General features: G+C 43.8%; 1 protein-coding gene across 1 annotated transcript; it reads left to right on the forward strand.

Moving 5' to 3' along the window:
* Positions 1–1,226: 1,226 nt before the first annotated feature.
* LOC139277493 (protein snail homolog Sna-like) lies at positions 1,227–7,972 on the forward strand. The gene is made up of 3 exons (XM_070896008.1): positions 1,227–4,483; positions 4,919–5,455; positions 7,055–7,972. Exons 1-3 carry the CDS (start codon positions 4,405–4,407, stop codon positions 7,234–7,236), a joined length of 798 nt encoding a protein of 265 aa, XP_070752109.1. The 5' UTR covers positions 1,227–4,404; the 3' UTR covers positions 7,237–7,972.
* Positions 7,973–17,466: the final 9,494 nt, after the last annotated feature.

Below are 17,466 nucleotides of genomic sequence, written 5' to 3' on the forward strand. Positions count from 1 at the left end.
ATAAAAACAGAAAATGCTGGAAATACTCAGCAGCATCTGAGAGAGAAATAGAGTTAATGTTTCAGGTTGATGACCCTTCGTCAGAGCTGGAAAAAATTGGAGATGTAACAGGTTTTAAGCAAGTGCAGGAGCAGAGGAAAAGGAAGGGGAGGAAAGGACAAAGGAGAAGGTCTGTGATAGGGTGGGCAGCCCCAGTGATTAAATGACAAAAGGGATGGTGGTGCGAGGCAAAAAGTGATGGTAATAGGACAAGTAAAAAAATAAAAGATGGGTCTAGAAGAGGTGTAATTAGGAATATCAGAAACATCAACAGCTGCCATCTGAATAAAGCATCAAAAGCTACCGTTAGAAACTTGTTGCCACCTTTTGGTGCAAATCTGCACAAATGTAATTGGAGAATTTCAATTGAACATTTTATAGAATGTAACTTAACCTATTTTAAAAGGATGCATTAATTTCAATACAGTTAAACTGTTGAAACTGGAAAATCATTGAAATGATGAAATGGTTTGTTTTCATCACTAGTAATGTGTCTGTTAGGATGCTGTGGTAAATGCTTCTTATAGCTACTTTTTATGATATAGAAGCCTAACATGATCTTTTCACATTTTATGGTTATGTGTGTCTAAACTTTAATCTGGGAGAAGGTTTAATTTTACTATTGAGAGCATTATCTGCAGGGTTGCAAACTATTCCCAATCCAGCTAAGGATATCAATGGAGATGCACAATACCAACAATAACCAGTAGATGTCAGCCTTGGCAGTATCTGAAAACCAATAAACCTATTCCATACCAGCAACTGTAAAATATATTCCATTCAGTATAATGAAGTAATCCAGTTTTATTAAATAATCACTGTTCAGATCCAATTGGCAAAGCTTATTTTGTCAGTACAAATAATTCATTAATTGATTAATTCTGTGAATTTCCCAACTTTTACAACATTGAAAAAATCTGTGATAATTAGTTATTAAAACTAAATTGTTGCAACAAAAGATGGGAATAAGGAAAATAGCAAAGAAATATTTGTTTTAACTCAACTGTGATTCCATCTCATTAACATAAAACTCAGATTATTTGGATTATTTTATAAACATAATTGATTAAAAGATATGCATTTACTGGCATGAAGTACCTCATTTATGCATAGTGTATTTTGGACTATAGAAATGATTGTACTGAGTATGAATGCCACTTCTGAATTCTGCTCTGATATTGAAAATAGAAAATCATTCTGGAGCATTATTTTGTAATCTGTAAATTTGATTATTTCAATATTCCATCAATATTAAAACATTTTGATCAGTCTGACATGCACAGATACCCATCACTATGCTTCATAGTTTCCAAAACAAACTATTGAGAAATCCGTATAGCAGCGTTTCTGTTGCCTGATATGGGGTGCACATTTCCCTTGTAGGTACATACCCAAGGTATCTAAACCATGCAGCTTACCAGCACAAAGCACTGGTAAGTTTCCTGCTGCTTGTCCACTTATGACCTGTTGGAGCATTAGGTTCCATCAATGAGCCAGACTGCTAGCCAATCATCAGTGACAGCATAGAGCACACATACACACACGCACACACAAACAAGCTTTCCCCTAGCTGAGCATCAGAAACTGAACATTTTGAGTTTAAAGCTCTCAGTAGGCAGACAGTGGGTAACAGGATCATCTCCATTAAGTATATGAGTCCATTGTTGTCATCTGCTCAGGATAGGGTGAACACTACTATACCACACTTGGGAACTGCCAACATTCTATCCCCTGGTCAGTCCATTGATGAAAATGGCAAATGGAATGAAATCGACTCCCAATGAGCGTTACCAGCTGAATTCTGTCAGAAATGCCTGAAAATTCCCTTAGCTTGCCATCCAACACATGGCTGATGAAGACATTGACCAATATGATGGACAATCTACGATCTTCCCTCGCTGATCCTTTGACTGAGAATGTTGTGTAAAGCTATAAACTGCCCTGTCAATTCCTCATGAAAACAAAATCCAGTCTCCTGCTTTATAGCGACAGGCCACCTCTTAGTAACTTGAAATGCCATTTGCATCTTAGCAATGAAATGATGCTAAATATTAAAGAACCAACATTGTAATTGAACTGCAACATACACCATTTTATATTTACATGCTTGCCTTTTCAGAAAACCAGATTTCTGCACGTTTTAAAAAAATGACATTGGACGCTGTTCGAGAATAATCATATATCCCTAATGTGTTAATGAAGAGATAGCTTCGTTAAACACCCTTCCTTTAACTAGTATTTTCTCCTTCGTTATATACAATCCGATTTTAGAAAAAGTTAATACTAGCCTAATTAAATCGTTATTCTAATTATACCATTTAAAGAAACTCCTTGGAATGCTAATCCATTTTAACAGGTCCTCCGTCCAAATATGGACGAGATGCCTTAAAAGGGTTGCTCGCGGTTTCTGCTGCCACCTGCCATGAATAGATGTTTGACGTTATAGTGTCAAATTCTGGTGGTATCTGAATGAAAAACAAAGAACATCTTTAATAATACCGGGATTATCTGAAGATGCCTTCGATAATCCGGATTTTTTTTTGTGCAATGCTGATTCAATGGGTTTACGTGGAATCTCCTCAACCACCTGCCCTAAAGGCACGGACTTTCTCTGCAGTTCTATCCACTCGAGCCCAAGTGCCCCACCTTTCACTGCCTGCACCTGTCCTGAAGCGCCTGTCTTATCTGTCTTCGCACCTGGATGACATCAGCAGCAGCACGCCAGGCAGGTGCATCCTGTCCCGACACGTGGCTCGGAGCCTGGGGACACTGTCTTAGAGGAAATCTGACTCACAACAAGCCAGTGTTTTGTTTGTCTGCATGGAATTTTGTACGTGCCAGCAACTCCAAAGAAGCATCACTTACTGTTCTTTAAACAAGCAAGATGGGACTTGCGTGGCATCCTTAGTATTATACACATTTTGCTCTTTAAATTTACGCTGTAAGCCGAGTAAGACAATAATACGACGCCTATTTAGCTTGCACAATCTTCAGTTCAAAAACTTGAATTCGTGTTGGCAGAAAATTAAGCACTTAAATTTTACAAGGATAATCTGAAAGCGTCTCGCATTCAAAATCACGCGCATTAAACCCATTGTTCTGCCTCCAGCAAACTGGTCTATATCCAGCAGATCAGACAGCTTGTCCAGTTCTGGGTCACTTTATATTTAAAGTAAGATGAAGAACACAGTTCGCTTTTCCAGTCTCAAGCACAATTGCAGCATATAACAAGTGTCTGAGATGTATTTCGAAAGGTTCTCACCCATACATTAATGTTATTTTAAAATAATCGAGATCTGCTATTGAACGGGACAACCCTGCACACTGTGGAGCTGAGCGGCGTACAGGGATACCCGCCTGATCCGGGCTCCTGCAGCAAATTACCTGCCGAATACAAATGTCCTTCATTGAGATTTATAATTTTGTGCAGTTGCCAACGGAGGGAGGGGTGGCGGCGCAGCTCTCCAGCGCATCTGTGCGCAATCGCAGCGTTCGCGGATTTACGCCATGCACTGCACGCCTCGATTTACAATTTCGGATTTTTTTTAAAGGAATGTAACATATGCAGTTACGATTCTCAAACCAAATAGTGAATGCCCATCGCTTTGTGTCGTATTGAAGTTCGAACAGAGTCCTGGCAACTTTTGAATGGAGATTTGACAACGTGACAATTGACACAGGACTGGTTCAAACCCACCAACAATCAGCAAGTTGGCGGAGAACTGGACTGGGCTCATCGGTGGACCAGTCACCAGACCAATGCAGTCACTGATGTCTTGCCTTGTGCAGCATTAAGCATCTCGCGTTTGAAATTAAAATCCTGAACAATATTTGAATTCTGGTTATACACAATCAACTTGCTTTTAGCCATTCCTCTCTTTCATCGTCCATTGAACCTTAAGACCCGAATCCATAATCTGCGGTGAAATGCCTAGCCTAATGAATATCAGTGAGGGGCAATTTGGAGCTCGTTCTATCGCTGAGCGGCTGTGAACTGTTGCTCCTGTGCTAAGCGCTTACTCGGGCAGACAATGGATTTCGATCGGTCCGTTAATGTCAGCCAGTCTTTCTCGGGGAGTCTGTACTGAGATGCCGAGGTTCGCAGCTTTGTACAAACACCTGTTGGGCTAAAGCTCCTCCCCGTCTCTCGGCTTCCCCTGGTGCCTCTATCCGATTGGATGGCCCTGGGACAAATGCAAGCCCCCCCTCCTCCTCCAGCCGTTTCCACGACCCAATATTTACACCAGATCGCGCACATTTTGCGCAAGTGGTCTCACTGCGTTAAAAGGACGAGGTGCATTCAATCGGTGCACTCGCTGCTAAAACAGGACTTGGAGAATTTAGGCAACCCGCAATCTCATCAAGATGCCCAGGTCCTTTCTCATCAAGAAGCATTTCTCGACCAGCAAAAAACCCAACTACAGCGAGCTCGACAGCCAGACAGGTACAGGGACTGTGTGAGACAATCACATGGGCGACATTTAGCATCTGTTTTCCGGTTCGCCACAAATGATATTTTGAATTGTTGCTGTAACTATGCATGTAGTTTATTGCAGAATAGTGAAATGACAATGCAGATTCAGCACGCTGCCAAGTGCAAAGGGGGTTTTGGATTGAGTGAGCGGAGTGCAGCCTTAATAAAGTTAGGATTAGCAAAAAAAAATCGTAAAGCCTTTGCTTGGGGGCATGTTAATGTGACTGTTCGATAGGCAACATCGATACGACATGCACATATGTTGTTCCGATTTATTATGCGATTTTTGAAAGTAAAAACCCCAAATTTGATCAATCTGTGCGCCGTGTGTTAATGTATTTGTGGCGGCGGTTTTGAGCAGCTCGATCTATTCCCCATTCATTCATGCTCATGTTTTCCTTTCAGTGATTATCTCTCCATTCCTTTATGAGAAGTACCCGATCCCAGTCATCCCTCAGCCTGAAATCCTCAGTGCCGGAGCTTATTACCCCACCATCGTGTGGGACACGGGATTGATCTCAAGCCTTTGCTCTGCAGAAATCGAAACGAACCTTTCCAGTAAGAAAAGCGACCCCCCTTCGGCGGACACCCCCAAACGGCGCAAACCTCACGACCTCGCCTCCCTGTCGAGCGAGGAAGAGGACGGGAAGACATCGGATCCTCCCAGCCCCGACTCCTCGGCGACAGAAGCCGAGAAGTTCCAGTGCAATCAGTGCAACAAGTCCTACTCGACTTTTGCCGGACTCTCCAAGCACAAGCAGCTCCACTGCGAGACCCAGAGCAGGAAATCCTTTAACTGCAAGTACTGTGAGAAGGAGTACGTGAGTTTGGGAGCCCTGAAGATGCACATCAGGAGCCACACGCTGCCCTGCGTTTGCAAAATCTGCGGCAAGGCTTTCTCCAGACCCTGGCTGCTGCAAGGACACATTCGCACACACACTGGTGAGTATTGCAACCCTCGAGCGCGGCTTCCAGCAAGTCAACGCCATTCTCAATTTCTCCTCCCGTGAATACCCTTCTCGGCCTGGGAGATTTAACCGTTCGGGTAACTTTTTTAACCCGGCAATGTCCAGCCGAAAGTGGAGTTTTACTCCAGCTTGAAAGTGATTCACACAAACCGATAGGTGGTTACACAGCAGACCACGTTTGCTGGAATAGAATCATGTCACTGGTGCCCGTCAAGCCTTTATCTGAAGTGATATTTCATGGATATTTAATCTACCATAGTGAGAAAGAAATATGAACGAACATATATACACATGTATACACACACGTCTCTGTATTCGGTTCTGTGCAATATTCGATTATACTTGCCCAAACTAGTATTTGTGCGAATATTTACGATTCGTGCTTTTTTCTTTGCATGGCCTAATAAGTGAAGGAACCCACTCTTCCCAATGTATTTGATTGTTTATATGTTTAGCCTATTTCACATACTGATATATAACTTGCTCCCCTTTGAATCAGTACAAAAGACACACATGGTGCAATAAAACCACCTCTCGGCCTAAACCTTGTTGGTGGCTTTGCAGACTGCGTTTTTGTTCCATACATTGTCTCCAGTAGCTAAAAGAGGATGTTCTTAGTAGGAAACAAAAAGACCCGGTTGTCATTCTTCGTTTCACCACTATTGCATTTAATTCTTTTTGAGTGGTGGTGTTGTCCTGCGGAGGGCCATGTATGTGAATGGTTGACAGACATGGGGCAGGTGCATTGATGTAGCAATGCAGTTTGTACAGTGCACCTGTTACAGTACACTGCAGGCACAGCTATAGACTCCAGCTGTCACTGTCACCTATCAGTTTTAAATACAAGAATTATCACTTTTCACAATGTAGCCTCTCCAGATCTATTTATCAGCCTCTGGCATGGGTTAATACCCACTTTGTTGTTGATTTCACACCTTCTTAAGTAACAGCAAATGCTCTCAAAGGAATTAGTTAAAAGAAAACTTTTTTTTATTCCGTCTTGTAAATTGACCCTCAATCACTGTTTCTTTGAAGTTGTAATTCTTAAGTTTAAGTTCCAACTTAACCCCCCCCCCTTTTAAGAACAGATGGTTTACTTGTTTCATATTTTGTTAACGATTTACCATTATGCCTTATTTTATTGCTGTACTGTTTAATTAGCCCTGTGAAACACATCTAATATATTATTCAATTTGGCACATACTGAGGGAACAGTACTCTTTAAGACTGCTCTGTGATGTTACATCCATTGTTAATATAACCCAACATAACTTTTCTATCTTAAAGTATATTTTGTTGCAGTGGCCTCAGCGCAAGAATCAGCATTTCAAAGATTAAATGATTTGGTTAAACTTGTTTCAATTTTCATCCTTTGTCATTGTCCAAAATATTTAATCATTACTATATATGAGTTATAGCTTGGGTTAAAATAGAATTGAAAAGACATAGTTAAAATGAAGGCATTTAAAAAAAATGAGATTTCCAAGTAAGTTTCCAAGAAAAACTGGAAGGAATCGAATCAACCTCTGAAAATTCACACTGTTGCTTATTTATTTTCTGCACTTTTTTTTAGGAGAGAAACCCTTTTCCTGCCCTCATTGCAACAGAGCATTTGCAGATCGATCCAACCTCCGAGCCCATCTGCAGACTCACTCAGATGTCAAAAAGTACCAGTGCAAAAACTGCTCCAAGACTTTCTCCAGAATGTCTCTTCTTCACAAACACGAAGAAACAGGATGCTGTGCAGCTCGCTGAAAGAAATGGTCTTTCAAAGCAAGAACTTCTGTGTGCATTTTAGCCCATTGCATTTTGGTAACAGACTGAATCTCTTCTGTTGGCCTACGTCAATTTTTATTTATTACTATTAGATCATAAATATTAACATTCTGTTTTTATGTATCAAAGCTACCACCTTTGGGGGGGGGGGAGGACAGGACAGACTGGCTCTTTTAGGGACTCCATAGGGGATCTCAATAACATTCAGTATTTGATTCAGTATAAACCACCCAAAAAAAAGAGATTGTCTCTTATGGTGTAACTATGCAATAAAATGTCTTTTTCTGAGGGCTGCTGGCATAAAATGTTCTCAGTGAAACAATGAAGCCCTACAATGTGTAAAGATTTGTGCAATGGGTTTAACAGACACAACTTGCTATTTGAAACAAAATTCCTGTTTACGGGCAAGCTGTGTGCTGAAGCACCTGTTAATATGAACCTTAACAACTGCTTTTCAGTAGAAGTGTAACTAATGGCAAGCAGTTGTCACATGTTACAATGCAGGGCTTAGATAAATGCCTGACTATTGACAGGTGTATGCCAAAAGACTTTTTATGGCTATTGACAGGTGCCTGGTGAATGCATCTTTTTCTATACAGTGTTTGTACACAATTGTCACAATATATATTTGTTTACATTACAAGGGTACACTGGTATTACTCTTTGTATACTGTAATTTTTTACGTGACAGTTTTGTATTGCTGAGACTTTAACATGTACATTATGTAAAGAATATGTAATAAAATTTTTACATTTAACAGAATGTGAAGTATTTTATGGAGAATGTATAAGAAATATCAGTGACCAATGTAGGTCACCTATTTGCTACATGTCTAATAATTCAACACAATGCATGGATCTAATATTCCAAAATACATTAAAGCAGATAGTATAGTTCAACTATATAACATGTCCAATTGATAATTTATTGGGACATTTAAATCCTTTTGTTAAATGGTGTGGAAGGTTTAGAGCCCACCTGTGTAGTGGCCGTAATTTCTAAAGATTGCAAGATGTTTCAGTTTCTTCTTTGTATGGATCAACACTGGATAAAAACCTTTACTAAATTATACTCTCATAGACACAAGTTAAATACTAAGTTTAAAAAATGAATACATCTGCACCTTAGTATAATATTGTCCAAGTCATCTTTCCCATTTTGTCAGCTGAAACAGGTTGGTTGCAATCCTAAACATTAGATTTGAGTAGGTTATACTTCCAGTGAATTTTTAAAGATTTCTTTCCGAGTTCCCAAAACGTACAGTAAGCTTTGTTCATACTATATCATTGCCAAGATGCCTATCAAATAAAAACACTCAGTATTTAACTCTTAGCAACGAATAGCATTGTTATGTTTTAAAATGTTGTGAGGCTGAACTTACTTCATAATTGGTTAAAATAATTTACTGATGCAAACAACCCCACAGCTGGAAGCCATCAATAGCTTCTTGGGAAATGATGATGACTGATCTCAATTGTTCTGACTGGAAGGGAGTTACGAGTTTACAAAAATAAAACAGTTATTATTGGACCATCTCTCAGTATATCGCATTTGATCCACCACCCTGCCTGCCCCACAACTCTACACACCTTCACTGTCCTATATTAGCTCCTGGTCACTCAATGCCTCAAATTAAAATTCTCGTCATGTTTCCATATTCTTCCATGGCCTCGCTCCTCCATATCTCTGTAACTCCTGCCCCACAAACTCTCAGTATCTCTAATTCGGCCCTCTTGTGCATCATCCTCCCTTTGTTCCACCATTGGCAGCTGTGCCTTAGGCCACTCACTCTCTGGAATTCTCTCCCTAAATCCTCTGGTTCCATTCTTATCTACAATCGTAGCACCAGAGAATTACCTGCAACAGCTTCTCTTCCTGTCCCCGCATTGTTACCTCTGGTGTCGCCCAAGGATCTATCCTTGGCCCTCTTATTTCACATCTACATGTTGTACCTTGGTGACATCTAAAAACATAGCATCAGTTTCCACATGTGTGCCGATGACACCCAGCTCTACCTCACGACCACTTCTCTCGACCCCTCCACGGTCTCTAAATTGTTAGACTGCTTGTCCAACATTCAGTTCTGGATGAGCAGACTTTTTCTCCAATTGAATATTGGGAAGACCGAAGCCATTGTTGCCGGTCCCCACAACAAACTCCATTCTCTAGCTACTGACTCTATCCCTCTCCCCAACTTCTATCTGAGGCTGAACCACACTGTTCGCAACCTTGGTGTCATATTTGACCCTGAAATGAGCTTTCAACCACATATCCGCAACTTAACTAAGACCGCCTATTTCCACCTCCGTATCATCGCTCTTGCCTCAGCTTATCCGCTGCTGAAGCCCTCATCCATGCCTTTGTTACCTCTAAGCTTGACTATTCTAATGCACTTCTGGCTGGCCTCCCATATTCTACCCTACGTAACCTAGAGATAATCCAATACTCGGCTGTCCGTGTCCTAACTCACACCAAGTCCCGCACACCCATGACCCCTGTGCTCACTGACCTACATTGGCCCCCAGTTAAACACCCCTCGATTTCAAAATTCTCATCCTTGCTTTCAAATCCCTTCATGGCTGCGCCCTTCCCTATCTCTGTAATCTCCTCCAGCCCCACAACCCCCCCCCCTCCGCCCCCCCCACCCGAGATGTCTGCACTCCTCTAATTCTGCCCTCTTGAGTATCCCTGAATATAATCGCTCAATCATTAAACATAGAAACATAGAAAATAGGTGCAGGAGTAGGCCATTCGGCCCTTCGAGCCTGCACCGCCATTCAATGAGTTCATGGCTGAACATGCAACTTCAGTACCCCATTCCTGCTTTCTCACCATACCCCTTGATTCCCCTAGTAGTAAGGACTTCATCTAACTCCTTTTTGAATATATTTAGTGAATTGGCCTCAACAACTTTCTGTGGTAGAGAATTCCACAGGTTCACCACTCTCTGGGTGAAGAAATTCCTCCTCATCTCAGTCCTAAATGGCTTCCCCCTTATCCTTAGACTGTGTCCCCTGGTTCTGGACTTCCCCAACATTGGGAACATTCTTCCTGCATCTAACCTGTCTAACCCCGTCAGAATTTTAAACGTTTCTATGAGGTCCCCCTCATTCTTCTGAACTCCAGTGAATACAAGCCCAGTTGATCCAGTCTTTCTTGATAGGTCAGTCCCGCCATCCCGGGAATCAGTCTGGTGAACCTTCGCTGCACTCCCTCAATAGCAAGAATGTCCTTCCTCAGGTTAGGAGACCAAAACTGTACACAATACTCCAGGTGTGGATTAGTGGCTGTGTCTTCTGTTACCTAGGCTCTAAGCTCTGGAATTTCCTGCCTAAATCTCTCCGCCTCTACCTCTCTTTCCTCCTTCAAGACGCTCCTTAAAACCTACCTCTTTGACCAACCTGCCCTAATTTCTCCTTATGCAGCTCAGTGTCAAATTTTTAATCTCATAATACTCCTGTGAAGTGCCTTGGGACATTTCACTATGTTAAAGGCACTATATAAATACAAGTTATTGCTGTTATTGTTGTCTTTCCATCTTCCTCTCCTACATTAAGATCCGCTTTAAAACCCACTTCTTTGACCAACTTTTAGTCAACCCTCCTGAACTTTTTCCCTTGGCATCATCCCCTCATGCCTCTAGGAAGTGCCTTGGAACATAATGGAACCGTATAAATGTAATTTGTTGTAAGAATGACATTGCTTATAGACACCATAAAACACTATCAATTTCTTATTCAACAATTTTACTTAACATTTGATTAACAAATTCATAGTGTCATGATTGAAGATCCTAATTGCAGATCATTTTATATTATTGACTTAGAATATGGAGATATAATCAATTATGTTTGAATATAGTGAATGAATGTTGTTGATGTCTTCATAAAAATGTAACACTAAGAAATAACTCATCCTAAATAATGAGAACTCCAAACCTACTTAACAGTCACAGTGAAATGAATTCGATTGGAAAAATTATGAGTAAAAGATAAATTGTATTAAGAACTAAACTAAATGAAAGGAACAAAGGTGTCCTGGTAAAATACAGAAAACTGTCCTTTATAACAATATAAGAGTTTACATATGCCCGAACCCTTGTAAGAAGAAAAAAACAGATTTAAATAGCTTTTTTCTTGACCTCAGGACATCCCAAAGCAGTTCACAGCCAATGACGTACTTTTAAAGTATAATCACTGATGTAATGTAGGAAAACACAGCAGCCATTTCCGTACAGCAAGGTCCCACAAACCCAAATGAGATAAATGGCTAGATAATCTGTTTTTTGATCAAGAATTAATGTTGGCTAGGACACGGAAAGAACTCCGCTGATCTTCAAAAAGTGCTTTGAAATCTTTTATGTCCATTTGAGAGCGCAGATGGGCATTGGTTTAACATTTCATCTGAAAGATGTAATGTGTGTTTATACAAGACAGCACTACTTTCTCTGTGGGCCTGCTGCTCACAGGAAGGCGAGTTGGGTGAAATCAGAGGGCAGGTCACCCCACAATGGTTTTGCATCTCTTCAAATATTGAAACCAGCGTGTTATTGACAGAGGATTGGGCCAGTTCACCTGCCTACTCTGTGAGAAAACAATGTTTTCATGGATCTGGTGGGCAGAGAAATAAGTAAAACATGGTAAAGAAATAAATAAGCATAGCCATCAGTTTACCTGGTAGATCTCTTTTTTAATAATTACGCTAGTTAGCATATTCCTCTTTTTGCCATTGATAATGCAAAATGATATCACATTGCATTTTAACCTAAACATGATATTGTTTACTGAGCATGAAAACCAACTCCATGGCCTAAGCATTTGACAGTTTTTCTCCAAATGTACAAAAATATAGGGGAAGCAATTTGGGAGCGCCTGAAACTTTTGAAAGCTGGAAAAATGAGCGCCAGGCACTAATGATTCCGAGCTTTTTCTAATTTTGATGATAGCGCTCCAGGAAGGAAGTGGAGCATTAAATCATGTGCTCCACTTCCTTCCTGGACTACTAAAGGACTCAGGCAGGGCGGTAGTTGTGCAGCGCTGCACAATGGGCCATGCAGTGCTGCCACGATCCGAGGCTCTGCATTGTGACTAGTGAGCTGGCGCCCGACGGCGGCAGCGATCCGGCCCGATCAGCCCCATGAACTACAGCAGAGTGCCGGGCTGATGGATCGCAGCCCAGGAGAAATCAAAAAAATTGGAAAAAAATATTTTTAGAATTTTTCCTACTTACCTCGGCAACCTCCCCTTTAACTTTCACCCCCCCCCCCCCCCGAAGCGCCCGCCCTCCCGAACAACGCCTCCTGCAGCTTTTGTCGCTCGACAATGCTGCAGGTGACGGAATCGAAGTTGGGGTCCGAGGCGCTACTGGAGCAATGCGCACAACGATGATGTCATGTTCTCCGGCCGCAGGGGATCATGGTGTAACATTGTACCGCTGCTGTATACCTCCCAGCCACATTAGCGGGAGTCGTTCATCTCGCCATGCCCGGTCAGTGAGTTGTTAGTGCCCCGTTATCGACCCCCCCAGAGGTGATAATGGGAGGTGCTAAGAAGACCAATTTCTAGGCCATAATTTAATAAAAATCACTTAACAAATCACAAATTATACACAATACTCTCTAAGATCACTTCTTAGATATCCCCTCTGCAGGCTGAAAAGCCTGTGTTTCGCCAGTCTTTGTTCATAAATCAGACCCCTGACACTATGGACTGGATTTTCGGCTTTTTGCGTTTCGCCCATTTCTGGGCGCAATTCGCGGCGGAGCCAAATATTTAGCACTGAGTTAACGTTATCGCCAGAGCGAGAAACTTTCACCAAATGAAAGTTCACGAGGAGCGTTAGCGCTAACTCCGGCATTGCACCACACACTTTGTGTGCCGCAGCCGAAAGCTGAAAAAAATCGTCCGTTCTGCACATGCGCAATTTATTTTTTCTTCCCGTACTTCTTGTCTGGTCTCCTGTCGCAAACGCTAATGCAGGGCGCGGCTGCGCACATGCGCATTACAACTGGGGCTGAATCAGCCATTTTACATTTGGATTTTGATCATGGAGGACGATGATTCTAGACAGCATGCCAGGAAATTCAGCAAGGAAGTTAATGAAGCTCTAGTGGGGGCTGTGGAAAAAAGATGACAGGAGTTGCATCTTCGGGTGGATCTGGACCACAGCCATCAATATTTAAAAGGATTTGGAGGGAAATCGCTGAGGAGATCTCTGCCTCAGACACTGTGGTCAGGACTGGCACACAGTGCTGAAAGAAGTTTAATGATCTGACACGGGTGGTCAGAGTAAGTACAATTTTAATTCGTGCACTCCTTCATTACTTCAATTATAAATCTGACACACTATTTGTTCTCATGTTGTTGGTGCCTGTCAGCACTCTGTGGGTGTTCTCATGCTGTTCTATCTCTCTGGGTAGCCTCCTAAAGTGCATGACACATAGGTAAGCTTAGTGTGGCACCCTATTTAACATGAATGATCTTTACACATTATTAAGATTGCTTTCTCCTAAGATGGCTTCCCACTTCGATGTCCACCTGATGAACCACATGCAACTTTCAAGGCCATTAAACAGGGGACTACATTCAGACAGTATGGTATAAGTGCTTTGGTGGCGACCTGTGCCACAAGAGCAGATGGACTGTCTTGTAACCATTCCCATTTTCATCTTTGCAGGCCAAGAAGTCTCATAATCGCCGTGAGCAGGTGTGGACAGGCGGCGGTCTGCCTCAGACCCTGCCACTTACTGACATTGAAAAACAAGTGGCAGGCCTCATCGGCGTCACTGGCCAGGCAGCTGCCACTGGGGGTGCTGACCCTCGTTCAGATACTGAGGGTAAGTCCTGCACACTCCCTGGGCTGGGTTGGGGCAATGTACTGCACACTCCCTGGGATAGGTTGGAACAATGTCCTGCACACTCCCTGGGCTGGGTTGGGGCAATGTCCTGCACACTCCCTGGGCTGGGTTGGGGCAATGTCCTGCACACTCCCTGGGATAGGTTGGAACAATGTCCTGCACACTCCCTGGGCTGGGTTGGGGCAATGTACTGCACACTCCCTGGGATAGGTTGGAACAATGTCCTGCACACTCTCTGGGCTGGATTGGGGCAATGTCCTGCAGTGTCTCTGGACTAGATATAATGGAGTAGCGGTGGTCCTTCAAATGAGCCTGTGCTATGCGACCTTCCTCATGTCACCCTGCCCCCTCCCCTGCTGCTAACCACTTGTCTGTTGCTTTCTATTTCCAGATGACCAGTCACAGGCGCAGCATCCCTCAAGCGACTACTCCATGTCAGGCCATTGTCTGGAGGAGGAGGATACCGATGAGCCAATCCCGGCATAGCATCAATCCACCCCTGCTCCACCACCGGCACTCAGCTCCTCTGAGAATGACGTGACGTTCTCAGGGTTAGACGAAATAGAGGCTCCTGGGACCAGTGGTACGCAGCAACGCAGTGCTGGGGTTAAATCCCGTATGCCATCTCTCCGGAGGGTGAGTCGGCAAATTCGGTTTGCTGACGGACAGGCACACGTGGCACTGGACATGGTGGGAATGTCCAGGGAGAGCATCCAGGACAGCTGTCAGCTCCTTGATGTCCTGGGTAGGATTCCCACAAGCATCGACAGTCTGAAAGCGACCATTATGGAGGTAGGGTTGCAGATTGTCAATGTAAGCCATGATACTTGCGAGGCCATCAATGCGCACACGAGGCTGGTGGCCTCCAACATGACAGTGGAGTCCCGGTGAGTGTGGCGCGAACCCTTGCAGAATATGGTGCATCACAGGCACAAGCTCTGCTTCAGCTTGGGCAGGTGATGCAGTCCATGCCTGCTGCCATATTCTCTGCGTTCCCCACTGTCACACCCAAACCACCTGTGATTGGACATCGCCGATGAAGTGGCGAGCCAGTCAGAAGCCGGGCCTTCCATGCCATGAGCTGTTCCACTGCATTCCCCGACGCGTTTCCATTGTCTCTCCCCGCAACACAGCAGTGCTCTGGCAGCCTTGCTGCATGCCATTGTGGTGCCACTTTGAGTAGGAGCAGCAGGCAAAGGAGGGTGATAAGGGGAAGGGGGGCAAAAAACAGTAGGAAAAAATAGTGGGGCAGGATATGATGTTGCTGCATTATTTTGTTGATGCTGGATGCATCGTATGTTTTATGTATCAGTATATGATCGGAGCCCAAGGGAGGTGTGAGTTTGGGACCAGGGGCCCAGGGGCAGCACAGGCCAGCCCACACTGCAATATGTGTGCGCACTAGTTCAGCGCAGCAGAGCTGGTCTCCAGTCATCTTGGTTAGACCTTGCCACTGGACCAAGACCTAACTCTGTCAAGCCCATGTGATGGCTGGTGTGCAACGGCCACCACACGTTAAAAAAATCCACGCACAGGCATCTTCCACCTTTCAGGATGTAGTTCGGGTCCTTCATAGAAACACCTGTGAACTCATCCTTTCTTGGCGTAGAAGCAAGTCATCCTCGTTTCGAGGGACTGCCTATGAGATGAGTAATTATGTTATAGATTGTATCACACTGGATTATGTTGTTGATAATGTTGTTGAATTATCACACTGCTGGATGCAGCTCATTTTATTTTATTTAAGCATCACAATAAAAAGTTTACAATGTTGCAATGAATAATATATTTTTCACCTGAGCCATTCCTGTGTAGTGTCTCATTTGCAGAATAGAGGGGGAATAGTCAAAATGGGGATAGAGTGACCAGGCAACATTCAAACGTGCCGTTCACTCTTCAAGCAAAGCATTCAATTATGAGCTGCCGACGTAAGGCTTTTGCAGTGGCAAAATCTCCACTATGCCTCCCCCGTGGCTGTGGTGGTGGTAATGGTGGCATGGGTTCCTTGCCAGGCTTCTCCTCCTCATCCTCCTCCTCCTCCCCCCCCCCCCCTTTCTCCTGAGGTGGTCCTGCAATCCCCATTGGCAATTCCTGTCTTCTCATGATGGCTAAGTTGTGTAGCACTAGCACACCACAATGAACTCAGAGAGCTGCTGAGGGGAGTATTGTAGGCAGCCTCCAGAGTGGCCCAGGCATCGGAAGCGCTGCTTCAGCACTCCAATTGTCTGTTTGACGATGTTGCATGTAGCTGCGTGGCTCTCATTATAGCAATGCTTGGCTTCTGTCTTAGGGTTCCGGAGGGGGGTCATGAGCCAGGTGGTGAGGCCGTAATCTTTGTCCCCGAACATCCAGCTCTGGCCTTGTGGTTGACACTCAAACAAGCACTCCTCTCATGCAAGATGAAAGCGTCATGGATGCTCCCTAGATATTGGGCATTGACTGCCGTGATGCACTGAGTATGGTCGCAGACGATCTGTATGTTCATGGAGTGGAATCCCTCTTGGTTTCAGAAAATCCCTGCATTCTGTAAAGGTGCTCGCAGGGCGACTTGCATACAGTCAATGGCACTCTGAACTTTGGGGAAGCCAGCAAATCATCCAAAACCTACAGCCCTCTCATTTTGGATCTCCCTGGTCGTTGAGAAGTTTATGAAGTCCATCCTGCTTGCATACACAGTGCATTAATCACCTGGCAAATGCAGCAATGTGTAGCGTGCTGCGAGGTGGAGCATATGTCCCCCGCTGATGCCTGAAAGGAGCCAGAGGCAAGTGCCACAGTCACCTTCACCTCGATGGGCAGTGCAATACTGTTGCCGCTCGTAGGCTGTATGAGCTGGCATATCTCTGTGACCACTTCTTTTCAGAAGCGCAGACTTCTAACGCACTGTACCTCAGAGAGCTGCAGGTATGAGCGCTGTTCCCTGTAAATTTGTGAGGGGTAAGGCCTCCTCCCCATACATCAGCGACCTCTTCGATTACGTTGCAACTGATCAACAATAAGCCTTCTTCCAGCTTGAAGCTATATGGCAATAGTAGCTAGGATCACTGGCTCCTGACCTAGCATGGCCGTCATTTTTTAAAATGTCCTTAAATATCCTTTATAAAACAAACTAGAAACTCACATAAACTTCACAATCAAAAGTATGCAGTAATGCAGCGTTCTTCTCCCAACCGTCTTATTCACTCACAACTATGACTTTCTCCTTCGCTTTCAACACGGTGCCGTTAGTGCCTGGTGAGCCCTGGATCCATCTGGTTTTTCAGGGTGGGTTCTTGGGCGGATGCCAAATCAGACGAAATGCTTGAAAGTTCCGCCCTGGGGCGCTAGTGCAGCGATGCACGACGATTTACGT

Source organism: Pristiophorus japonicus, chromosome 12, assembly GCF_044704955.1.
Source record: "Pristiophorus japonicus isolate sPriJap1 chromosome 12, sPriJap1.hap1, whole genome shotgun sequence".
Taxonomy (NCBI): Eukaryota; Metazoa; Chordata; class Chondrichthyes; family Pristiophoridae; genus Pristiophorus; species Pristiophorus japonicus.